The sequence below is a fragment of the Fringilla coelebs genome (assembly GCF_963513975.1).
Source record: "Fringilla coelebs genome assembly, chromosome: 9".
In the NCBI taxonomy this organism is placed as follows: Eukaryota; Metazoa; Chordata; class Aves; order Passeriformes; family Fringillidae; genus Fringilla; species Fringilla coelebs.
In genome coordinates this window covers 29,882,406-29,908,425 of record NC_140067.1, presented here as the reverse complement: position 1 = coordinate 29,908,425, position 26,020 = coordinate 29,882,406, and the positions used below count along the sequence as shown (strand labels likewise).

Below are 26,020 nucleotides of genomic sequence, written 5' to 3'. Positions count from 1 at the left end.
GGAAAACCTTTACTCTCTTAGAAGTTTTATGCTGTCACCTGGCAGTGCTGAAGTATTTCCCCCTAAATTAAATAACAATAATATTATTATTTATTGGGGATTTTTTTTCTCCCCCAGGGAGATCTGTGTGTAAAGCTATTTTCACATTTCATTTGCTTAGCTAGTCTTTGTTCATGGACAAAACAATGATCTGTGATGAAACAGATAAAGAGAGTATCAGGGAGTGTTGGGAAAAGGGAGGAAAGAGTTTTTGTAAGGGAAGGCTGGTGTGGTCTTTGACCTCTGTTCTGCAGCTGGGCACCTTTGAAGATAGTCTTCCCTGAAGGTTGGCCTCGTTTGACCTTGGGGAATAGGTGCCATCCAACATGAGCACAGAGCTTTCTGGGTCAAGATCCATATCTGCTTTATGCCACTAACTCTTAATCCCTATTGGCTTTGAAATTTTAGGAGCAGAGCCTTAAATCTGCATTACAGGCTGATGGGGATGTGTCAGTCCTTTCCTGGCTTTCTGCAGCTGTGCACTCTTCAGGTTAATAAGGAGAGCAGTATAAAAGATCAGTGTTAGCCTGTACTTTCATTAATTTAAAGGTTCATAAATCCCAGAATGACCGGATGGTGCTGGTGCCTTCTCTGTGAGAAATTGGCCATTAGTAACTACAACTAACTGGGCAGGGAGAGGGGTAATCAAAGGTAATGGAGCAGAAAACTGTCTGCTTTGGAAGGAGCAAAACTGCTCTTCAGGATTAGAGGGAAGGTGGACTGGGATTGAGGGGGAGTCCAACTGACAGGCAATAGGATTTCCTCTGCCTTTCCTTTCACCCTTTCCCTGCTGGAGGCGTTGGCAGACCCAGTAACAATTCTCACTGTCACAACTTCTAACACCAAAGAACAACTCACGAGTTAAGTAGACCAAGGCATGACCAGACTAATGGCAGTGCTGAGGGTCTAAATCCAACTGACATTAAGTGTGAGGGGGAAGGTAAACGGGGAAGATGTCAATGGACACAATATAAGTGCCTGAAAGAAAGTGCTGATCAAAGTGAGGGGCAGTGAGAGAAATGGAGTTGTGTAGAGCTCTTAAATGGAGACTGGGAGTTTCTGGGAAAGAGCTTGGTTAGGAGGAGACTGGGCTGTTCTGCCAGTAAAAAACAAAAGGCTGGGGGGGGCACAGGCATAGATGCATACAAGAGGAGGAAAGCAGGAATGTTCTTTGTACCGAAAGCGAGGAGGCAGTTATCCTTTTTTGTCAGCAGGAGCAAAAGGCCGGCAATAAATCTTCAAGCATTTCTGTTATTTCCATATTTGTTCAGTTCTGTGTTGTCCTGCCACTACATTTGGATGCCTTTGACACAGCCATGAATTATTCCTGCTTTGTTTTTCCTGACAGTTTCGAGTGTTCACTGCTCCCTTCCACAAGGTAGGCTTCGCAGATTTCTGGCTGGCTGATCAGCTCAACAGCCTGGTGGTGATACTTATGGATTTGGAATACATGATCTGCTTCTACAGCTTTGAGGTTCAGTGGGAGGACAATGCTGGACTTCTGGCAGATACAGGTAATGCTGATGAGCCCTGGAAATGGTGTCAAAATGACCTGAGAAACACTGAGCCAGGCAACTTCCTAATTGTCTGTTTTAAAGAGGGTTATTAATAGTACAGGAAACCAAAATAATTGGCATTTCTTGTAAATGTGGCATCAGAGAGATTCTCCCCTTTCTTACTTCCATCCAGAGAAATGATATTTCACATCAGTGTTCATCGCCTAATCCAGTCATTTGGCCCGATGTCTATATCCATCAAAGAATTTAGACACAGTGCTCCTGATTGGAAAGAGAAATCCATTCTCCTGGCATTGTTGTTTTATTTCATAGCAATTTAACCATGTATTTACCTTTAGCCTCTTCCTGTTGCTCATCATGAGAATCCTGAGCTTGTTGAGCACAGCTTTTTGTGCTGTAGCCCGGCTCTGACGGGCTCCATTCCGAAGCAAGAGAGGATGGAGAAGCTCCTTGGTGCCACCTCTTCCTTGATTTGAGTTGATGCTTCTCTGCCAGGGCTGTCCACGCTCTGTCTTCCCTTATTTTCTAGCCAGGAGGAGCACAGAGCTGGAATGTGAATTTTGACTTTGGCCTTCCCAGTGGCAAAACTGTACCTGTCTCCTCACTGCTGACTTTCCATTTTAAGCACTGCTGGCAAATCATATTGTCTGATGGTTTTGACACTTGCTGAGAGAATTTACTGTATGCTTCAATAAGCATCAGTGTTCACTTTGTTCTTCCAATCTGTGTGATCTTTCCCTTCATTTTAAGAGACAGCGTGGTGAGCAGCTAAATATTTACTTATTAAAAATAAAATTAAAATACATAAAGCAACTGTGTGCATAACAATTTGTCCTCTTCCAATCTGAGCAGTGGAATGATAGCACAGTGTTTTGGGATAAATATCAGCTAATAATGTGTCTCTCTTAGTGTGAATAAGAAACAAATGAATGTTAGGCAGCAGGGTGTTTGGTTTAGATGTGCTGAGACAGCAGAAGAATATGGAGTTCTTGGGAAGTTCCAGGAAAAGCTGAGGGTTTCCTGGTCATTGCCTTAATGAAAAGAAGGCTTTCAAACATGGAGGATGGGACACAATGGCATTGTGGTGTGGTTGCTTCTCATCTCAGTTTTTGAAACCAGACTATGCCTTGGCTTTGCTTTTTGAAAAACAAAGTGAAAAACGCTAAACCCGGTCCCATACTGAAATGCGTTTTTCCTATTACAATGTACAAGGAAAACAGGTCAAGGACATCTTTGGCAAAGTCGCCTTTTAGAGCTGTCCTGCAGAGTTTCTAAGTGCTCTCCCATTTATGCACAAAAATCCAGTGTCAAAGGCCTTTTGTAATTCCACCCTTAATTTGATTATTCGCAGTCCCGCCAACAGCGCTGAGCGCATTTAAAAATAGATGATTTCTAATCTAGCATGTTGGTTATAGTGGCAGGATGAGGGAGTTGGATGGTGATCTGTCTGGGTGTGTTATTGATGTCACCTGAACACCTCCAAGATGGAATATTGAACTACTTTGGGCTTCTTGCAGTTTGTGTGCCTCGGTACCAGCAGCTGATGGGGAATCACTGCCATAAAGTGATATTGCAGACAGGAAGACAAAAACAGTTCTTAAACATACTAACTCTTTGCCTTAACAGCTTCAACTCCTATTTTTCTTGCAGATAATCAGATTTGTAACAGCTACTCCTACGGAGTGAGAGCAGTTGTCCAGTGCATCCCTGCTTGGTTGCGATTCATCCAGTGCCTGCGCCGTTACCGCGATAACAAACGGGCCTTTCATCTGGTTAACGCTGGAAAATATTCCACCACCTTCTTCGTGGTGACATTTGCAGCCCTCTACAGCACTCACAAAGGTATTGGTGATTTTGGAGAACCCTGTGCAGCTCCTGGGGTTTGCTTTTTTTTACACAAGAGAAGCTCAGAGTCTGGCATGCCATTGAAACGCCAGCTTCTTGTGTTTTGGCACCTGTGAAACATCTCTGGGGAAAGGCAGGGGCCTGGCCAGCTTGTCAAGAGTGTTTTAAGATCTTATTTTAGGTGTTTTTCACATCCCTGGTCTGCTTAGAATTGCACTTAGGGAGCGGGGGAGGGAACTTACAGGTTTGATTTTTGAAAGCTGAAATACCTGTCAGGTTCTGCTGTGAAGGGAGGTGAATGGGAGGGAGATAGATGAGAAAAGGGATAGCACAGCAAATACTTCTCTCTTAACATTCATGAATATTTAACCTGGATCATCTAAATAATCGGTCCATCATTCCTAAATGTGAAGGCATGTGCACAGTGCCAGGAAAAAATGCTCTCTCTGATTTTCCTGTGTGATTCTATCCATGTTTTTTCAGCAGCTGGTAAGGAGTTGTTTCCAATCCATTTAACTGCAGATTGAGCTCTGATCCCTGAAGTTCCTCATCTCCCTGGAAACGACAATTACTCGATTCTACTCTTGTTCTGAAGGAAAAAGCTTTTCGTTTCTGCACTTCAGGCAGTCGCCCTGCCCTGCCTTTCATTGTTCTGAAGCCCTAAAAGCTGTACTCTTTCATTTGAGAATATCTCCCTTCTATATATGCAGAAATTAGCAACCACACACAGTCGTGAGCAATTATTGAGCCTGGAATATTCCTGTGGTGAGGCAGGGAGAAGTGTTAAAGGCATGATTATAGTTAACATGCTGGGTTTTTTGGGAGGGTGGCAGGGTTGTTAGAAACCTTCCCATGGCCAAGAAATGTCTGCTTTGACATGGCTGGGCCAAGAGTCACACTGATGATGTTTGTCAGTGTATTTTAGTGGCAGGGAGGGGCAGTGGCCTAAGCTGGCTGAAGGCTGGGAGTTGGGCTCTGTATCCAGAGCTGGTGTGGGAGCATCCTCTGGGAGCATCCCCTGTGCATTTCCTCCCTGCTGCCTTGTCCCTGAAGCTTGTTCCTGTTTTAACTTGTTTGCTCAGTGACATTCTGCAGCCCTGCGGTCCAGTTAGTCACCACTGCCAGAGCCTGGGATGAGGCACTGGCAGATTCCCTGGCTGCAGAATCAGTGCTTACATCCTCTGTAGCCAGAGCTGCTCTGGGGAGCCTGACTAATGCTTCTGCCTCCCTCAGGGGGGACACATTGCCAGAGCCTTCATTTGGGATGGGCTTGTGTCTTGGTTTGAAAAGCCAGGTGTCTGCTGAGGAAGGCAGGAGCCTCCCTTGAAATGGAAAATGTAAACCCCCTCCTCTGAATTATTGTAATTTTGAAATTAAAAGGCTCTCAGGCAAAGATAAGGGAGTAGAAAATAACAGTTCTTTACTAGGAAAATTAAAATACAAATGCAATAGTACAAACAAAACCCACTGCCAGAGTCAGAGCAGGCCCTGTGCCCCTGTGTGTCAGGGTGGTGGCACAGTCCCATCCCAGGGTGGTGGCACAGCCCCATCCCAGGGTGGTGGCACAGTCCCAGGGTGGTGGCACAGTCCCATCCCAGGGGGTGGCACGGTCCCATCCCATCCCATGGGGTGGCACAGTCCCATCCCAGGGTGGTGGCACAGTCCCTTCCCATGGTGGTGGCACAGTCCCATCCCATGGGGTGGCACAGTCCCATCCCATCCCATGGGGTGGCACAGTCCCATCCCAGGGTGGTGGCTCAGCCCCATCCCATGGTGGTGGCACAGTCCCATCCCATGGTGGTGGCACAGTCCCATCCCATGGTGGTGGCACAGTCCCATCCCAGGGTGGTGGCACAGTCCCATCCCATGGGGTGGCACAGTCCCATCCCATCCCATGGTGGTGGCGCAGTCCCATCCCATGGGGGCTCAGCCCTCCTGCAGTGCCAGCTGTGGCTCTGCTGCAGCAGGATCCTGCACAAGGGGGGAGTTTTCCTCTGCAGCTCCAGGGCTGCTGGAGCTGGGCCTGCTCTCCCTCGGGGAATGCAGGGCAGGAGAAAGCTGCTCCTCTGGGAATGCAGGGGGCAAAGGCTGCTGTGCTGTTCCAGGGCAGATTGTATCCAGGTAGGAATGCTTGGCTCCTGCCCTGGGCACAGCATCTCCCCATGGGATGGTGGAATTGGATCAGCCCTGCAGGGACACTCACTGGCCATGGACAGGAGATAATCAATAATGAATGGCCCATGAACAGCAGAGATCTCCTGGAGGGAGGATTGGCTGTGGGAGAGATAAAGAAAACTGCCCAGTGAACAGCAGAGAACTGCCCCAGCTCTGACAGATGGCAAATAGAATACACACATATCCCACAGCCCAGGACAGGTTGGAACCAGGAGGAGAACCAGTCTCTGCCAAAAGCTCCTGTTGAAGAGTTTGACCTCCTTCCACCGCCCTTGAAGTTTTTCATCCGTGCCAGTGTTGCTACCCCAATTCTGGTTGCTGCCACACATAACTGGTGTTCCCTCTCCCAGTCTGGCAGGGAGTGGGCTGTAATGAGGTGTTTATGAGCCTTGTTCCAGTTGCTGTGAGACATTCCTGACTCCCAGCTTTTGTCTGTCCAGTTTTGTCAGTAGCACGTTGTTGTTGGCGTTGTACAAAAAAAATTTGGAAGCTTCGTGGCCTTTGGAAATTACACATTAGCAGAGATTTGTAAATGTCACTGTGCTGGCTTTTCAGAGAGCTGCCTAAAGCCCTGGTCGTGTCTCCTCAGGCCTGTAGGCCTGTTCCCATCCTGCCATAAGCACACTTTCTAGTGTGCTGTACCTGTTAAGAAATTTTATCTAAGTGCTTTACATAGATCACCAGTTTGTTTGGAACTTGGAATCAGATTGTTTATCATCAAGTTGTTATGATGCTACTGTTGAAAATAGATGTGCTGCTCGCCCACACCTTCCCTGTGTCTGCCCAAGGATAGCAAACACCTCTCTCTTACCTCCTAAACATCTGTTGGGAGGAGAGCTGTGTGTTCTGAAGAAAGTACTGCCCAAAACAGGTGTCAAATTAGTGAAGATCATTGCTCCTCAGACCTGCTCTAAATTTCAGTAACAAACCTATTCGTTTCAGTGGTATCAAGAGTTTTATTTTAACAGTCTTCCATGCCTGTGCTTGCAAGCCTGTGACTTACACCTCTGGAATGACAGCTTTTGGCTGCCAGGAGGAGAGGGCAATCCCTGCCCTTTCCTTGGGAGGTCAGGTAATGGACACCAGTGCCTGTTGTCCAGTTGGGAGGCCTGGGGACATCACAGCCCTCTGAGAGGTCTCATCTTCCTCCCTTCATTTGAGCACTGGATAGTTTGTAGCTGCTCTGTGGGTTTTAGTCAGTGCCTGCCAGCCATGTGAAGATGGGCTGTGTGGTTGGGAGGGTTTGCTGCTGTGGATAGCAGCTAATTCATACACAGTGCTGACAGCACTCTGTGTTTTCCTGGGTTTGCTGTTGGAAAAGAACTCCAACTAAACAAATGTCACCTTATTAAGTGATGTTTCTGTTCTAGTCCTGTGTGGTATTCCCTACTCCAAACCTCCTCTAGTGAAGGATCCCCTCAGTAGCAGCATGTACTGTGGGCTCTGACAAGTATCTGTTTCCCCAAAATATCCCTGTTTAATAATTCATATTGCTCAGGCAGTGCATAATTCTGATTCTTTCTTCCTTGGGAGAAGCCATTCCTTTCCTTTCCTTGGATTCAGATGCAGGGTGCAATTTCTTCTGCTAAGTGCAGTTTGGATGTCAGACCGTTAAGAGAGCAAAGTGAATTCTGTTAGGTTTCTGCTCTGAAACTTGCAATGCTGTTGGTCTGGGACCAGACCAGCTTTACAGGGGTAACTCCAAGCTGTCATCTTGATATTCAGGTATCATTTGGATTAGTGAAGCAAGTGGGAGAGGAGCTACCACAGAACATAATTCTGGAGCAAGCAGTGGTGGCGTAGACGAGCGCAGCCTCCAGTACGGCTCACAAGCACAGCCACATTTCAGGGACAACAGCAACAGCACGAGGACAACTGTTGCTGAGTTCCCAGAGGAGGAATTCTCAGTATTTTTATCTCTCCCAAAGGAATGGGAAGCAAAGGCCGTGTTCTGTAAATATAATGCTGCAGGGTGTGTTTGCTCAGGCAAATGAGGCATGGCTGTAACTTGAAGCTACCTGGCAACCGGGGAGCCGCCAGTCCCTGCCCGCTCCGTCCCCTTCTTTCCCACCCTTGCTTTGCACTAAGGAGCTCAGTGCTGGCATTAAGTTCCCTGCCAGTGCTGAGTAGCTTTCCCCAGAGCCAGCCAACAGAGTATTACATTGCCTTATTTAATCCCTAGGGAAACCTACGTGCTGCTGGGGAAGCAGATGATTAAGCCCAAGCCTGCGGCGGAATATTCAGCCCGAGCGCGGCGTTGTTTTGACACGCAACTGCTTTCTGCTGTGTTTTCACTCTGCCAAAAGCAGATGTGCTCTGCTTGACAAGTGCACCACTAAAGAGGCTCCCACTTCAGTCCACATTATCACAGCGTTTGTAGAACCATAGAATGGTTTGGCTTGGAAGGGACTTTAAAGATCATGGGGTTCCAACCCACATACTTTACACTATCCCAGGTTGCTCCAAGCCCTGTCCAACCTGACCTTTGAATACTTCCAGGGATGCTTTCCACAGCTTCTGTGGACAGCCTGTTCCAGGGCCTCACTAGCCTCACAGGGGAGAATTTCTTCATCACATCTAATCTAACCCTGCCCTCTGTCGGTTTGTAGCCGTTCCCCTTTGTCCTGTCACTCCAGACCCTTGTCCAAAGTCCCTCTCCAGCCGTCTTTGAGCCCCTTTAGGCACTGGAAGGGGCTCTAAGGTTTCACCAGAGCCATCTGGTCACCTCTCCAGGCTGAACACTCCCAGCTCCCTCAGCATGAGGTGCTTCATCCCTCTGAGCATCTTTATGGCCTCTTCTGGACTCACTCCAGCAGGTGCATGTCCTCCTTACACCTAGGGGATTCCAAAGAGGGACATCCATGGGCCTCCCTTCTTGTATACATTGTGCTTGCATTAAAGAAGGCACACTGACATATCTGGAATAGCCAGCTTTGGTTTCACTCCTCACTCAGACCTGACTCAGGCTGTGTAGGATAGGGTTGTTATATTTAGGTGTTCAGCTCTTCTAAGAAACAGTTGTGTTGTACTGCTCAAGGAGTGCTGGTCACTTCTGAAGCTTTAGTCATGATTTATGCTCCAACTTTATTCCTTTTAAAATGAGACATCGTGGTTTTGCTGCTGACAGTTTTCTCTCACCTTGATGCAGCTTGCTCACATGGTGTCATTGGAAATACCAAAATATAGGTTTGGCTTCTGTGCTTGAAGAACTGAGCTTCTTGAGTGCCTCTCTTTTATAATTTTCTTGTTTTGTGGGATTTACTGGTTGGGTGTGACCATTTTTTGTTTACCTTGCTATTGGCTGTGTGGGATTTTATCCTTTTACTGAAAGGCAGGATGGTTTGTGGACATTGTCAGTTTGATTCACACACTTTATTCAATGAAATCCTTGTGGTCTAAGTAGAATCCTGCTATTTATTAACCTCTGAATTATTCCAAAGTTAATCCACATGGCCTGGAAACTTGAGTAATCATCTCTTCTTCCATCCTGCTCCCACAGTTTTTTCAGGTACTCCACATGAGCCTGCTGAACACCAGTTGCCATTGACTTGGGGTGCCCTGGAGAGCCCTAGGTCGGTCTAAGATAATGGAACTGCCATGCACTTTCTCATTAAACAGCCCAGGAAATTGGCAGTAATTAAAAATACGGAAGTTAACTAAATAGGGCTGTCTCTGAAGGGCAGTGCTTCTGTCTGTGCTCTCCCCATCACTTCAGAAAGAGGTTTCTCTGCAGTAATGCCTAATTTATGATTTTTAAAGGCAGCCCTAAGAGAAAAGGGCCACGGAATAGAGATGTGGAGTGTCAAGGCAAAAGCCATCCTACGATTAATGGAAGGTGTTGGACCGTCCCTTATTAATAGAGAGCTTCAAGCAGGTCTGACCAGAGCAAGACAAATGGGAAATGTGCAGCTTTTGGAAAATGCAGTGGAAGATTCCCAGGTCTCTCCCTGCTGCTCACTCCTCATTAATCAGGATGGCTTTGGCCATTCCCAGTGGTGACACTGTGTCACACTGAGACAGGTCACTGCTTCTGCAGGGACAGATCTCTGATTCTGCAGGGACAGGTCACTGATTCTGCCAGGGACAGGTCACTGCTTCTGCAGGGACAGGTCACTGATTCTGCAGGGACAGGTCCCTAATTCTGCAGGGACAGGTCACTGCTTCTGCCAGGGACAGGTGCCTGATTCTGCAGGGACAGGTGCCTGATTCTGCAGGGACAGGTCACTGGTTCTGCAGGGACAGGTCACTGGTTCTGCAGGGACAGGTCACTGATTTTGCAGGGACAGGTCACTGATTCTGCCAGGGACAGGTGCCTGCTTCTGCCAGGGACAGGTCACTGCTTGTGCCATGCTCTGTCCCCATGAGGGCCCTGAGGAGGGCTCTCACTTCTCTACAAATGCAGACTCTTTGCTAAAAGAAGATGTGAGACGTTGCCTCTTGACAGTTCTTTGCTGCTGCTTTGCTTAAATTGTGCCCGGAGGCGACTGCAGAGGTTTCTGGTCACCATCATCTGATGGTGATGCACAGCAGGCAGGGGTGACATGCAGCTGTGCCCCTGGGGGCTGCAGGAGGTACCTGGCTGCACCTGAGCTCTGTGGGTGGTTAGGGTTGTGTCACTTAGCCCTTGTCATTGCTGTGTTAGAAGCTGCAGGTGGCAGCCCCCATGGAGTGAGGCCGCTGGTAGGTGGGACAATAAAGCACTGTGATCCTACATGCTTACAGCAGGAGACAGTGAGGTGATGTGAGAACTGGGACTGAAATGACAACAGTGCATAGTCCCCCAGCTGAGATAGATAAGTTCATTTTTAGGGGGTGGGGCAGAGCAATATAAGTGAACATGTAGAATTTTTGTAAGCACAAAGCTTTTAAAATCACAAAATAGTGAAGCAAGTAGCATTTGGGAGATCCTGTTCCCTCACTTGTGTGTTGGTACAAGATCTCCCATCTCTTCCCCTTTTCCTCAGCACTGAAAGAGCTGTCAGCATTTGATTTAGGTGTCACAAGAGCCTTATAGAGTGCTTGGATTGACCTCTTGAAGTAAAACAAACTTTGTAATGGGATTAACTGGCTTCTTTCTTAATACTTGCCGTTTTCGCACGCCTTCCCTTAGCACAGCACACTGGCAGCTCCACCAGGATGATTATTTGGAGCCAAAACATGCACAGTCTGTCACATTGCTGGGAGCTAGGATGAATTTTTGTCTGCAACCCTGTCATCCCGTGCCCAGGAGGCCTCCAGTAATGAGTTGTGTTCATTAGGCAGTCTTTCTGATCCTTTCCATCAGAGAGGCAGCAGTGTCATTAGTGAGGAATTGGGAGGCATTGCCATGGGCAAACATTTCTCATCCTGGCCTCTGACCTCCTCAGGGCTCTGTGGTACCCTGGTTTCTCCTGGTTTCCTGTTAGCTCAGCTGATTGCTGACACCCAGCCCAGTATCCCAGTGATGGTGGAGCTGGGAGGAGCCAGGAGCATCCCTGGAATGCTGCAGCAGGAGCAGCCACATTTTGTTTTTAATTTTGGTTTTACTAATTGTTAATATTAGGTTTAGTATGTTTGACATATTGTTGGTCTTTTACTTTTAAAATAATTTCTTTATTTTTAAATGTGATCTTTACTTTTAGTTGTTTTAATGAGTTCTTACCCAACAGTGCCTTTGGAGAGTCGAGTGTATACAAAAACTTATGAATTTTCACTTGTTTTCTAAGTTTATATTTTGATGGTTTGTTAAAATATGCTTTTTTAGATTGGCTAGTTGCCCCCTGACTATAGCATAATTATTAGTTACAGGTATTAAGGTTTTATTTAATATTGACTATGTTGCCTCTGTGTCTACTAAAATTTTATTTTCTTAGTCTTTATTTTTTTACTTTAACTTTTCCCTTAATTTTAAAGTCTTAAAAATTGGTTGAGTATACTCAGTTTTAGTTATTTTTGTTGGGTTTCTTAAATTATTGGAAACTTTCTTTTTTGATAATTTAAATACTTTTTTTGCTGTTTATGACTGGTCGTTACTAAAATTTTTATAGCTCTCTGAGTAGCTTTTGTTCTTTAGAATAACACAAATGTCACTTATTATGCCTTTGTGTTAAAGGTGGCTGGGGAAATGGGAATGCTAATGAATGAGGTGTAAGTTAAAAGGGTGACCTACTGATTCTTAATTTCACAGGCACTTAAGGTGAGAAGCCTGACCCTTTTTTTAATGGAACATTTTAAGAAAAGCAAGTGGCTGCATTACAAGCAATCTTCCTGTCAGATACACACAGGTCTGGAGTTTGTGGTGGTGCAGAAATTTAGGAGATGCAGTCATCTAACAATTTTTATCTTTTGCTTTTAAAAGAAGTAAATTTTGAAAGAATCTGCTGTTGGATGTCAAAGGACTCCAGAGGTAGCAGATGACATTGTGTCCCCATCCCCATGCTATTCATTTCTGATCATGAATCCAGATATTCTTACTAGTGAGGCTTCTGGCAAATGCTCTGACTGGAAACCCCATCCTTCTCAAGGTAGGGATTAACCTTTCCCTAAGAGCACTTCTCAAAAGCTAAAGGAGGCACCAAAAAAGAACCAGCTCCAATCTCAGCCACGGCTGAGATGCTTCCTCCTGTTTGCAGTTAAATCACATTTGTCACTTGGTGAGCTACAAGCCAGGAGTTTGCTGCCATGTCTTGAAATTAGGCACAAACCAACGCAAACCTGCAGAGGGTTTTTAATCCAAACACGATTTTGGGATTTCCCTGCTCTGCACATGTAGACTCTTGGCTAAAAGAAGATGTGAGATGTTGCCTCTTGACAGTTCTTTGCTGCTGCTTTGCTTAAATTGTGCCCGGAGGCGACTGCAGAGGTTTGCACAATCCAAGGGAAGGTTCTTTGGGAAGAGTCAGTGTTTGGCAGGGCCCATCAGCTCTCCACAGCCAGCCTTGCCTGTGCTCCTGTGGGTTATTTTTGCCTTTTAACTGCATCAAGTCCCCTGTCATGTCCTGCTCCTGCCATTGATCAGTGCTAAACAGCAGGACGTGCTGGCCGGGCAGAAAGGCAGCTACCCGCTCATTAAGATATCTAATTACTGAGGGGAGAGGTAATGCTGTGCTTTGAGCACTGAGATGTTAGACAAATGCTTGGGGATGTCACTCTGATGGCAGCTCTTCTGTAGATAAGTCACTTCTGGCTGTCACCCTGCTCTGTGGTGTGCTGGGATGGAGATAATGGGCACACACCATTCCTAGGCCTGCTCAGAGCTGTGCTTGCCTTGCACACTAAATCCATCTGTGCTTTGCTTCTGTTTAAATCTGTGATTGAGGCTGGCTTTGGCAGGCCTGGACTGGGAGTTGTTTAGTTGGCAGAGTTGCTGTGGCTGGGTTGGTGTTCTGTATAGCAGGGCTTACCTGGCTGTGTTCCCTGATAACCTCCAGCTGTTATCAGAGCCCTCCCCATCAGCACAACTCACGGTGGGTGACAAGCCAGGAATGCTTATCAGGGGCCATTGTGCTCTTATCCAGCCCTTCAATAATACATGGCATTGATTTTTGCTGTGTTGAATACTATATAGTGTTTACATTCCCCAGAATAATTCAGCAGGGTAAACAGCTGAATTCTTTGGAGGTAAAGTCAATATTAACAGCATTCAGGAGAGAACTGGCTGTCTCTCTTTGATGGAAAGCAGCCTTTTCTCTTGCCTGTGCTTCGAAGGGGCTGTGATTTCTGCAGAGCAGTGCTCCCTCAGAATGCCAGTCAGATTCTGTGGCCCCTGGGGCTGGTCTGGGCATCCAGGATATTGCCTATCAGCAGTTTTTGCAGGCAGTAAATTCTGCTGCTGCAAGTGCCTTTGGCTGTTTCTGGGACTGTGGCCATTCACAGCTTCAGTTCAAAGGTGGAAGCCATCCATTATTTATCTAGTTGACCTTCTGGAGCAATTTGAGGTGTATTTGTGCTGAGGATCTGCTGGAATTGCATGTTACAGGGTAAACTGAGGATGCTAATGGAAATTCTGTGGTGAAGGCTGCGTGGCATGCTGCTTCCCACAGGCTTTGTGGCAAGTGGAAGAGCATTGTGGACTCAGATAGCCTCTGACATAACTGCCCACCTCCAGGCTGCAGACATGGCAATGTGAGCTCTGAAATCAGCCCATCCTCAGGCTCTGAGCTGCACCTGCAGCTTCAGAGGTTTTGTGCTGCTGCTGTTTTGTCCTGCACGTGCTGCTTTGAATAACAGCAGCTCAGGAGGTTGCTCTGTGGTGGTGCCCTTTGGAGCATGGAGCAGGAAGGTCCTTCATGCCTCTCTTGGGGGGAGATGTCACTGGTGCCATGGGGTACTGAAAACTTCCTCTTTTTTCCTTCCTGGGGAGGCTGAGGTCTGCCAGAGTGCTTCTCTCATCCAGAGCCTCCCTCTCATGGTTTTTGGTGTTTTCTAGCACCTCATTAAACAAAGAAAAAACACACAGGATGAAACAGTTCCTGCTTAAATAGACCCTGACATCATCATAAATATGCAGAGCTCTGTATTGCTCCTGGAAAACCGGCAGGCCAGGAGTTGATGGAGCCTCTGGGCAGAATATGAATGCCTTGATTTTCTCTCCCCCTGAGCAGCAGTGGAGAGGGCTGCTAGGACCAGCCAGCAGAGACCCAGCTATAATTGCTTGCCTGGAGCAGTAACATATTTCTGCACACCAGCTGAATACCAATGAGGACAGAAGGAAGGAAGGTATCAAACAGAACTGCAGGCAGGAGGAAAAGGAGGATAAGTGATTAAAGGAAGGGACTGGAGGCCAAGACTGAAGACAATGGGCTAGTTCTGATTAGGGCTTTTACCAGGGAGTGATTTGGGTTTTTAATGAATTTTTTTTCAGGAGCTGAATGCATTATAGAGCTGGTTGGTGAGAAAGGGAGCAGGAGCAAGGGGCCAAGCAGTGTGACCCCAGGTGCCACTGAAAAGGCTGCTGCAGAAAGAGGCAGGGAGAGGGGAACTGAGCCCAGGATAACTTGAATGAAAACAAGCACATCCTTTTGAGATTGGTGAGATTAGATTTCTCACTTGGTCCTTTTCCTTCCCAGTTCTCCTCTCTGTGATTGCTCACAAGAGTCTGTGCCACGTGCTCTGGGATGACCCTGCTTGAGCAGACAGGTTGGACCAGGTGACCCACTGTCCCTTCCATCCTGAGCCATTCTGGGATTTAGGTTTAAGCAGCAAGAATCTTTGAAATCTCCTTCCTCTGTAACTGCCAGCTTAGGATAGAGTTTTCCTCACCCCTTGTGTGCTTGGAGATGAGAATCAGGGGGCAGACTGGCCTCTCCATGACTACAGAGCTCCAAAAGAGCTGCCCAGCAATGCTTCCCTGCTCTTCTGCCTGCTCCTGCAGGGCATGGCTCAGGATGATCCTTGCTGCACTGCCTTCTCCATGGCTGCTCCATGAAGGAGTGGAATAAGACTCCGTTTATTTGAATTCTATCCTTAAGGGGGGAAAAAAAAGCCCAAAAAAGAACCCAACCCAAAGCAGCATGATGTAACTTCCAAGCCTGAGGTGAGAGGAAGCACTGCAGCATCACAGGGTGTTTTGGAGCATTTTAGGTGCTTTGAAAGCACATACAACCCATGAACTGCCTCTGAATTATCCTTTAGGGTCTGATAATGGGAACTAAACATGGAGATCTAATGAGCTAAAAATAAGGCTGGAAAGAACAGGCTTAGTGTCTCATGAGTCACCGAATGTCAGCGTCTGCCTTTTCTTCCTGAAATAATGTTGTGGAGGCTTTGGAGGAGCTATGGGGGGAGAGGAATCAAAGCAGGCAGTGCAGCCCTCATTGCTAAGCTCCAAAATCCTCACCTGTGTCCCTTTCTGTGGGCAGCTGCACGTTAAAAATAGCCTGGGAGAGGCTGTTTCCAGGCAGCAGCAGCAGCAGCAGCGTGTGAGGTACCTGGGCATCCGTGAGCGCTGCTCCTGGGTGACGTCAGCGCTCTGCAGGGACCAGGAATGCGATGCTGGACCCGTGTCTTGGCCAAACTGAGGATGTGGGGAGTGCTTAAAGGCTTCCAGCCTTGCCCCAAAGCAGGGAAGCTGCTCAGGGCTAGGAGCTGCAGCTCTCCTGTGCCCTTTTCCCGTGCAAAACGGGCTTTGCTGTATAAGTGGCATTCAGAGGTTTGCCTTAGGGGGGTGTTTTGAGAGGGGAAGGAGCGTGTGGGTTTGACCTATATCCTGCACATCATGTCCAGGAAGCCTGAAAGGTGTAATGGGAGGAATGTACTCTCATTTTCACCTCCATTAATTTTATCGGATCGCCGCTTTGCATCTAATCGTAATTGCTGGAAATACAGAGGGAAAATTGTCTTGTTTCTCTCTGGCTGATCAGCTGCAGGGATTCTGTTGTTTTAAAGCCACATAAATAGAAAAAGGTGTTGTTGTTTAACGTGACGTTGGGCTCGGGCTGAAAACATTTTTTTTTTGTACTGAAAATGTTGTTTGCTTTGTTAGAGGGAAATCAGTGAAAGAGCAATTGCTGAGGCTGCACAGAAAGGAGAGATTCCTGCTAGCAGCCAGGTGCAAAATGTCTCAGCCTTCCAAAGCATCATAATGGGGTTTATTTGCATGAAATTTTGGAGCCAGCTTTCCAAAAGCAAACAGAAATACCAGCTCTGTTTGGTTTTCCCCAGCCAGCTGATGTAGGGAATTGTAGCCAAATTGAGATAACCTTTTCAGGGGGGAGTGGGAAACAACGTTGGAGAAACTATCCCCAGCTGAGCAGATGGTGGGCCCACAGTCTCCTGTTTCTGAAGAGGAGCTCTGTATGGGTATTTAAAACTCCATGCAGAGCCTACTTTAGGATTTGTACATTTTAATGTACTGCTGCCTTTTCCCTTGCCACCACAAGCTCTGAAATGGCTGGGGGTGATTCCTGTACTGCTCATGCTCTTCCGGCTTTTAGTGGAGAGAAAATGGGGGAATTACCAACTGATTCACAGTTGTTGATGTTAATACAAACTCAAATATTTTCTTACCAAACCCTCCTCGCTGAGCTCTGCGTCAGTGCTGTATCCTTTGTACGAGCCCGTGTCCTTTGTGAAACGTGGCCCTCAGCTTCCACCTGCTGTTCAGAGCCAGAACGGCAGCTCTGCCATGAATCCAGGAAAATAAAAATCCTGGAATATCCTGAGTTGGAAGCCACAAGGATCTTCGAGTCCAGCTCCTGGCCCTGCATGAATCCCACCATGTGCCTTGGGGTGTTCCCCAAACATTTCCTGAATTCTGGCAGGCTTGGGACTGTGACCACTTCCCTGGGAACTTGTTCCAGATATTAATGTAAATTTCAGTCCCAAGTGCTGAAAGGTGAACGAGATGAAAGTGGAATTTGAATAACAATATAAAGCAGGTCCTGCTAAGGGTGTTGGTTTGGCTCAGATTAGTATTTAATGTATTTTCCCAGAACTTGGATAGAAGAGGTGATTTCCACTGTACAAGTGAGGCAGTTTGTAGCTGTTTTAAGAAGGAATGTGCTCTCAGTTCTACAGAAGTGTGTTGTTCTTCTCTTTTCCAGCTAAAAACCACAGTGACACCCAAGTGTTCTTCTACCTGTGGATTATCTTCTGTTTCATCAGCTCTTGCTATACCCTCATTTGGGACCTGAAGATGGACTGGGGTCTCTTTGACAAAAATGCTGGTGAAAATACCTTTCTCCGAGAAGGAATTGTCTACCCACAGAAAGTGCGTATGCAGCCTGCTCCTACCTTAGGACAGGCTTGTAACACTTTAACCTTGCTGAGTTTAGAGCATGTTGCAGTTGCTTACTGGAGCATTTCAATGCTACAGCCTGGGATTTTCCAGCAGTAGAGCTGATTTGTTTCCAAGAGATCATTTCTCGTTGAAATGCTCAACAAATGAAATTTATTTCCAAGAGATCATTGCCCTCGCTTTGTTTGAGTTTGAGCAGCAGATTCTGTAGCATCCCGAAGACCTGATGAGGTCTTTTGGATGCAGAAGGTGTTTGTTGAGCTGTTTTGTTCTTGTTGCTCCTCAGGCATACTACTATTGTGCCATTGTAGAAGATGTCATCCTGCGTTTTGCGTGGACCATCCAGATCTCCCTCACTTCCATGCAAATCTTTCCCTACGCTGCAGACATCATTTCTACTGTGTTTGCCCCACTCGAGGTGTTCCGGTAAGGCTGCTGGGCTCAGCAGCTCATTTCTCTTGTTTTTGTGTTCACTTTGTGGAATATACTAGTTTTTATTTCCAGGAGACCAGGATTAGCAGGAGTATTTAATCCAAACAGGGTGTTGAGTGAAGAAAAGGGTAGGAGGCTCTGCCATTGTGTGGAGCTGAATCCTTCACACTGTGTTTGCAGTTCCTTCTGAACCATGACATAACCTTGAGGGGTTAGTTTTACCAAATTTCTCCTTGAAATTTCCAATTGAAACTTCACTTGATTCTCAAGTTTCCAATCTTCAAACCTCTTTGTATTCTGTGTCATCAATTTGGATCCTGCAAGCTTCCAGGTCTTTTAAACACCTTTCCTTTAGCTGGAAACCCACCCCTACAGCTTCCTGGGAAGAACTTGATGCTCACCCTCTCTCATGTAGGGGCTGGAGGTGGCCTTTTGTAGGAATGTCCTCCCCTTTGATGGGGTGACAAAACTATCCTTTGTCCCCTCAAAAAGGAAAGAAACCCAGAAGTTTCTCTCCTCTATTAGGTGAAAAAGCCACCTCATAGGCCTAGGGGACTTTACCTTAAATGTAAGGATAGCCAATTGGACAGAAGCCAAAAAGTCCCACCTGGGCAATTTACTAGAAAAAGAAGTGAACAAAGAAACTAATTGCTTTTGTGAGGTGTTTTACCAGGAGCAAGAACCTCTGGCACCTGGCTTGGTTTTGTTTCCAACCCTGCAACAGTGTTGGATTTCCTATAACAGCCTTTGGTTTGTAATGCTTGAACAAGGTACCTCCATGCTGTCCATATTAGGAGAGGGAATAAGCCTGACAGGTTCTGTTGTTCTCCAGAGGAAAAATGTTGCTGTTAGCCACTGGATTTTCCTCCAGTGCTTTGCCAAACACAGGAAACGCCTGTAGAAGAGGAACTCAGTTGGTAATTCCCCATTTTTCTCCCTATCCATCCACCCACCCATCCATCCATCCATCCATCCATCCACCCACCCATCCACACAGGCGGTTTGTGTGGAACTTCTTCCGCCTGGAGAACGAGCACCTGAACAACTGCGGGGAGTTCCGTGCCGTCAGGGACATCTCGGTGGCGCCGCTCAACGCCGACGACCTGACGCTCCTGGACCAGATGATGGACCAGGAGGACGGCGTCCGCAACCGCCGCAAGAACAAGCAGTGGAAGCGCAGCCTGAGCGTGTCCCTGCCCCTGCGCCGGCCTCGCCTCGCCTCACAGTACGTTCAGCTCTGCACTGCCACACAGCCCTGCCCTGCTGGGTGTTCGTGGCCTGGGGATCCTGCCCTGGGAACGGCACAAAGGTTTCAGAGGGAGGGCAGGTCCAGTTAGTAAACGAGCCTTTCTCTCTCTGCCAGGGAATGAATCCATCCTTTAGGCATTTGGGGTTCTGGTAAAGCATCAAGAAAGGGAGTTCCCTTTTTGCTTTTCCTTTTAAGGCTCCCCTCCTGCAGAAATAGTCTGCCAGAGGTTATAAATGCAAACTGGAGGAGAGGTTCTCCTCAAGCAGACATTTATGAGAAAGAGGGAGAGGGGCTCTTTATACCTCGTGGTGATGGAAGGGGCAATGGTTTTAAACTGACAGATTAGATATTAACTGTTAGATTAGATATTAAGAAAAAATTCTTCTCTGTGAGGATGGCGAGGCCCTGGCATGGGTTGTCCAGAGTAGCTGTGGATGCCCCATCCCTGGAAGTGTCCAAGGCCAGGCTGGATTTGGCCCTGAGCAATATGGTCTATGGATGTCACTCACATCCCTGCCTCTGGCAGTGGGGTTGGAACCAGATGATCTTTAAGGTCCTTTCCAGCCCAAACCATTCCATGTCTCTGTATGATTCCAGTTATTCTTTGGTTAAGGTTCATATGTAAGATCTCAGACTCCTTCCTATCTCAAATCCAAACGCATACATTTTTTTCTTCCCACCCATCATTCTTACATCCCAGACATTTCCCCACCCTGCAGCCCAGTCCCTGAACCTGCCCACTGTGTGTTTTCCCTGCAGTGTTGCTCCAGTGTCCTGTGTCCCTCCTGCCCTGGCAGCACAGCTGTGCAGCCCTGCGGGTCAGGAGTGTTGTGCAATCCCTGCAGCGCTGCATGGGAGGGGTGGGAGGAGGAGGAGGGTGTGCTCTGGCCTCAGGGCCGTGCTTGGCTCTTATCCCTGCACGGATGGGACCAATACCAACAGCCTTGGGGTGGCTGCTAGAGACTGAAAAATGTTATGCAAAGGGAATGTGAGCCAAAGGCTGCTGGGATTCCCTCCGGCCGTGCCCATGACATGCAGTGAGTGGGGATGTGCCAGGCATATCCCTAAGGAACTTCCTGCTCCTTCCTGCAGCCCAGCAGGAGCACTCCTCTGGATCCTGCAAGGGTTTGGTGGAGTTCTGTGGGGAGGGCTGGGCAGGTGGCCACATCCAGCAGTGCAGTGTCCCCAGCCATGTCACAGCTCGGCAGGTGACACTGGCCATGGGCAGAGTGGGCAGTGCCACAGGAGGAGGGTGCTGAGGGACAGCTGGGGATCTTTACAAGGCTCTGCTATTCCCAGGGTGAGTGGGAGGGTGTGAAACAGTGAAACAGTAGATTGTTTATTCCCTTCTGCATAAGAAAGACATTTTTTTCCCTTTTTTTATTCCCCCGAGTGTACTGTGGGTTTGCTGTCTGCACGTCATTCCAGGAATTCCTTCTCCCCAGTGAGTGTTTTGTGTTTTGTTCTTTTCCAGGTCCAAGGCTTCTGACACAAAGGTATTGATAGAGGACCTAGCAAACGAAGTGAACACTTGAGATGCCACGTTCTCTTATTCCACATCCTTTGTTTTCTCATTCTGTTTCCCTCTTCCCCAAGTGACCCGAGCTCTGGTATAGATCCAGCTGAAAACAGGAGAAAACACTGAACACGTTTTCTGAGCTCTTCCAGACCAGATCCTACGGACTCCAACAAGCTCACTGTGTTTCGTTTCTTTTCTTCTGGGTTAATTTTAATGTTCTATTTTAAACAAACAAACAAACAAAAAAAATAAAATATTTTACTTTGTTTTGCCAATAAAGAGGACAGTTCAGGAAAGAAGGATTGTTTACAGTCTCAACAAGGACATACAAACCTTATCTGGATAATGAAGCATCATAGGGACTCCCTCATGGGACAGTGCCAAGAGCACACTCAGTTTCTGCTTGGCCCGGTTTTGACTGGTTGAAACCGGACTTTTTAAATCTGATTTTTTGTTGTTGTTGGTTTTCTTTTTCAGTTGTTTGGTTTTTTTCCTTCATATCCAGCGCTGAGGCACTGGCTGCACTTGCAGGGAAAGTGCACTTAGAGCAGTATCTTCATTCATGAAGCTACTTTTTAATTTGATGTAACTTTTCTTATAATTTTTTGGAAATATGATGTATCTGTTGCATATAGTTTTCACATTATTTATGAAACTTAACAACCATATGAGAGTGATTTTGAGTCCTGTGCAATGAAGGTTGTAACAGTAAAACAAAGTGGGGAATGTAGATCTCCATCTCCAGGGTTATGGGGTGAGGCCCTTGCAAATACCCCTTCAGTGAGACAACTTGCACTTGTGTGTACCTTCTCTCTCTTTTATTTCTTTTCAATTTTATTTTAAACCAAAGTTTCTCTTTCTGATATTTTTTTAGTTGCTGCTACTGCTTCTGGGCATGTCTCTCATGCCAGTTCAAAGCCAACTTCTCCCTGTGTGAAAGTAGTGCAGATGATCCTAAGGAAAGGAGAGTTGGTTCCCACCAACAGCACAAACCACTGAGCGAGCAAAGGCTTTGGAACTTCATTCTCCAGATCCAAAAGTACTTTTCCAAGCCTTAGGTGTGTCATGAGGGCATCTCAGTCCGAGCAGGGAGCTTTTCAGGAGTTCTCCAGCAGCCCAGCAAGGTGGGACAAGGTGAAGAGGTGACAGTTCTCATGGGACAGAGGGGGTTCATCAGGCTTAGGAGTGGTGGTGTGTTTCAGGGAGCATGGAAAGAACTGTGGTGTGCCCACCTGAGGGGGAAGGTGAGGTGGAAAACAGCTCTTCTGTGGCTTCTGGTTTATAAAAAGCCTCTGTTGGGCACTGTCCCGGTCATCTGCCCCTTGACTCATCTCATTCTCCCAGTTTGGGAAGTGGGATACTTGAGCAGATTTGGGTAATGGACAGCTGAGCAAATCATGTTGGAAGAGAGATGTGAACTCGATGGTCTCGTTGGTCTCCCCTCCTCCTGGGAGGGAGCCATGGAGGCCTCAGAGTCCTGTGGTCCTTCCCTCCCCTTGTTCTCCCTGGGTCTACAGGGGAAAGGTGAAACTCCTGAAGGAGGTTCCTGCCCTGGCTGGTGACAGTTTGGGCAGTGGACTGGCAGGAATCTCTGCTCAGTTGCTGTTTGGTGGTTGTGTCCTTAATCAGCACCGTGTCCCCCACGGCCGGAATGTTGCATTTCCTCAGTTTGCCTGCTGTGCCTCTTGCCCAGAGGAACTGAAGAAGGAAACTTGCTCCTCTTCATTGAGTTGGAAATAGATTAAAACCCTTTAAATAGATTAAAACCCCGTTGTGGTGCTGCTCCTCTCATCTCCCTCCGTGTGGGGCTGCTCTGCTGGGAGCAGAGCTGGATGAGCTGGGGCTGTGCTGTCCATCTCCCCTGGATTCCTGCCTTTACCTCCCTTAGGTCAGCTCATACTTTAAACAGAGCATTCCCATTCCCATGGAAGTGGAGTCTGGGATATAAAGCCCCTTAAAATATTTCAGGTTCCTAATTAGCACTGGTGCCATGTCCAAACCACATGTGGGTACTTCCAGCAGTGGGGAATGGAGCCATCCCTGCCTGGGGAGCTTAGGGGAGGGCAGCTGCACTGGGAGGGAAGTAATCCAAAATTATTTGGATTCATTCAAATCAAGTAACACCACTGGGTGTTACTTAAGCAAAGTGGGGCTTTTTTTTATACAAAGAGTCTGAGCTTTACTGGTAAAGGAAATTAAAAATACAGAGAGACATTGTGAGCAGTTTGGTCTAGTGGAGGGTGTCCCTGCCCTAGGCAGGGGTTGGAATTATGTGGTCCTAAAGGTCACTTCCAACCCAAACCATTCCATGGTTCTGTGATTTGGAAGTGATGCCAGTCCCCTGGGAGCACCCTGCCTTCCTCAGCTGGGCTGGGGAGGGCAGGGCATGGCTGGGTGGCTGGTGTCCATCTGTCCATCCTGCAGTTGCACTGTCCCACCCTCTGCTTCCCAGCATGCTGGGGTGGGTCAGGTTGCAAGTGATTAAATTCTTACTCTGTAGTTTACCCAAATCCTTATGGGAAGCAAGAATTCAGTGTGTCCATCTGCTCTGCTCCTTGCTCTGCTCTTTCTCTTCCCTTTTTCTGTCTTTGCTGGCAGGAGAAGTAAGGAGAAAAAAAAAGAAAAAAGAAAAAAAGGGAGGTGGCCTGCTATGAAGAGCAAACATGATCTCCTAAAATAAAACACGGTCCCTTTTGGCAGTGAAGATGCTGTCTCGGGGGAAAGCAGCCTGAATTCCCAGAAGTGTGGCTTTTAAAGGCTCCTAGCTCCCAGCCCTGCATCTGCCTGTTCCCTCCCTCCCAGAGATTTCTGAGAAATCAGGCGTGCAGATTCCTCCTGAGAGAGAGCACTAAAGCCAGGATAGCTCCACGTCTACAGGAACATCTGGCCAATAAAGGGAGACCTAATGAAGCAGAACAGATGGTGAGAGAAAATAGCCCTGTCCCTCCTTGGGAGCAGCAGGAGCCAGGGCAGTGGGGACATTCCCAGGGTGGCTGCATTTCCTGAGCTGGGCTTTGCTCATGGGGGCTTGAGAACACTCCTGCAGGGAGAGCAGCAGGGTGGCAGTCCAGAAGGACAGAGCAACGTTAAAAGGAGCTGGGGCTGAGGGGTTTTTCCACTGCTTTAGGTGTTGGGATGCAGCTGGGTGGGAGGTGGAAGCTGAGGAAGTCTTTAAGCCGTGGATTTCGGGTGCTGGGCTGTGCCTCGTGATTCAGTGGAGGTTGGATTGTACAGCTCTGAGGATGGTGTGGAGCTGCTTTGGTCTGGTGAAACCCACGGAGCTGCCACACTGTGGCATTTGTGACTTTTGGAGATTCCCTTTGGACTTGCTTCTCCATGCTGATTCCCTCCAGCTTTCCATCCTGCCGCTCCTCTGGGGATTTTGGGCTTGCAGGGGGTGAGGTGTTGCAGCATCCAGAGTTTATTTGCTGGCTGGGGTTCCCTGTGTGGCTTTGGGACAGTGTCACCAGAAACACCAGCTCCCTGTGCTTGGGCAGGGCAATGCCACGTGCCATGGGTGTGCTCCTGACAGGACAGCAGGGCAGGATTGGGATCTTTGGGCTCAGCAAGCAGGAGTGGTTGTTCTCCAATGAGAACTGATGCTGTCCCACCACATTTCAAAAGAAATGCATTTGCAGCACTCCTGGCTGCAGTCTTTATGTATCTAGTAAGCTCCTACCTCTCTCATCCAGGTGCATTCCCAAATGGTGTTCATCCTGCACCTTTCCCAGCCCTGCTCCTGGCCCTCCTCATTCTCTCAGTGTCTTTGCTGTTTGATTCCAATGAATCAAGGAGGCAGCAGCCTTCAGCATGAACATCTTGGAATGGGAGAGATCTCTGGTGGAAATCTCAGCAGAGCTGGATCCTGCTGCTCCTACTCCCCTAAAAATGCTTTTGCTGCTCGTTCTGCCTCTGTACCGATGCTGAGCTCCAAGGCCAGTGTGGCAGACAGGGAGGGAGAGCAGTTCATGCTTCAGGAGATAACAATCCCTGGGGATTTCACTTCCAGCGAGCGGTGGGGACAGCGTGAAGCCTTGGCTGTGTTTTGAACGGAGACTTGGCCTCGTCCTGCAGGGATGCTGCCCTGCTCTGCTCACGGGGCTTCAGGGGCTGTGTCCCCAGCGTCAGGCCACGTGCTGGGAAGTGTCCTGGGGCTGGGACGTGGCTTGGCAAGCTGGGGACACAAAAGCCACTTTGCTCACATGCTGCATCCCAGCTCCGTGTCCTCCGTCCTCTCCTCCGCCCTTCTGCTTTGCACTCGCAGGGGGAAGGTGATCTTCTGCCTTAAACTTCTTTTTTTTTAAATTTAATTTTTTATTCCAGAAGGCAATCGGATTGTTTTGTCTCCTTGGAAAAGAGGGGCTGGGGCTCCTGGGGGAAGAGTGGGAAATCCCTAGGGTACCTCTGCAGCAGTCACGGCTGGGCTCAGTGGCTGTCACCTCATCAAACCTTGTCTCCTTTTCATTACCCCAATCCCAAACTCTGCACCTTGGGGCGAGTGTCCCCTGCTGCCACCGTGGGCTAAACTGCTGTGTCACCATCCCTGGGGGCTTCGATCCCTGCTGCAACAGCCTGGAGAAGGAGAGGGAAGGCACACAGCGCTGGAAGCTCCCCGATGCTGACACCCCAGCCCCGCTCCGGTGGGAGCCCAAGGCTGCCCTGGCCCGGGCGAGAGGCGCCACCCTGCCTGGCACGCTGCCCCGCGGCCCGACAGTCCCTCGAGCTCTGTAAACCAAATTGCAAACTCTTCACTCCAGAGGAGAAATTGGGCATCCTGGTAGAAGTTACCGTGACCTCTCCATCCCGTAGGTCCTCGTGGCCAAGGGTCGGCGCTCGGGAGGGGCCCGGAGTGGAAATGCCAAAGTTCCCCCCGGGCCCCGCTGCCGCCTTCCTCTCCCCCTCCCCGCTGTGTTGGTCTAAATGATCTTTCTATGAAGCCCTGTAGATGTCAAAAGTAATTATGGAGTGTGATTAGTCCTCTGTGGGTGCTTTCTTTCTTCCCCTCTCCTTTCTCTTTTGCTATCCCCTTCTCCACTCTTCTGTTTTGGCTCAGTGGAAAAGGTGAGGACAAAGAATTGCCGCTTGCTTGGACTCATGATGTATCTGTGACTGCGCTATTAGCTGTCTCCTCCTCCTTCCTCCCCAAATGGATATAATTTTTGAAGTGTGGAATTCCCTTCTTGATAAGTAGGTTTAAAAAAAAAAAATACTGCACAATGTGATACTGTTTCATAGTTTCTAGGTGGTTGTATACAGCAAAGTTACTGTGATTGTGTTTTTTCAAAGGAAAAAGTGATTGGTTACGAAATCTGTCCTTTTTTCATTATTACAAGCTCTTTGTTTTCCAATGATCTGATGGCTCTTTTGTCCCTGGTCTGTGTGTGTGTCTTCCCAATCCCACCCCTGTGCTGCATCCACGCACGGAGCATTGGCTCCTGCTGCTCCTGCTCTCTTGGGAGCTGTGGGATGTCGCTGGAGGTGGAGGACATCCATGTGCTGGGAGGAGGTGGAGGTGCCTGGAGGAGGGA

General features: G+C 48.0%; 1 protein-coding gene across 2 annotated transcripts in view; it reads left to right on the top strand.

Moving 5' to 3' along the window:
• The window catches only part of XPR1 (xenotropic and polytropic retrovirus receptor 1), a 115,970-nt gene extending 90,231 nt beyond the window's left edge, over positions 1-25,739 (top strand). Inside the window, exons 10-16 of one of the 2 annotated variants that reach the window (XM_084211104.1) lie at positions 1,388-1,553; positions 3,207-3,398; positions 17,099-17,265; positions 17,579-17,718; positions 18,722-18,949; positions 20,448-20,469; positions 20,570-25,739. In XM_084211104.1, the coding sequence (XP_084067230.1) occupies positions 1,388-1,553; positions 3,207-3,398; positions 17,099-17,265; positions 17,579-17,718; positions 18,722-18,949; positions 20,448-20,469; positions 20,570-20,572 (918 nt within the window). In that variant the 3' untranslated portion in view covers positions 20,573-25,739. Of the gene's footprint in view, positions 1-1,387; positions 1,554-3,206; positions 3,399-17,098; positions 17,266-17,578; positions 17,719-18,721; positions 18,950-20,447 lie in introns of both variants that reach the window. The other variant, XM_084211103.1, reaches the window with a different exon arrangement.
• The last annotated feature ends 281 nt before the right edge of the window (positions 25,740-26,020 follow it).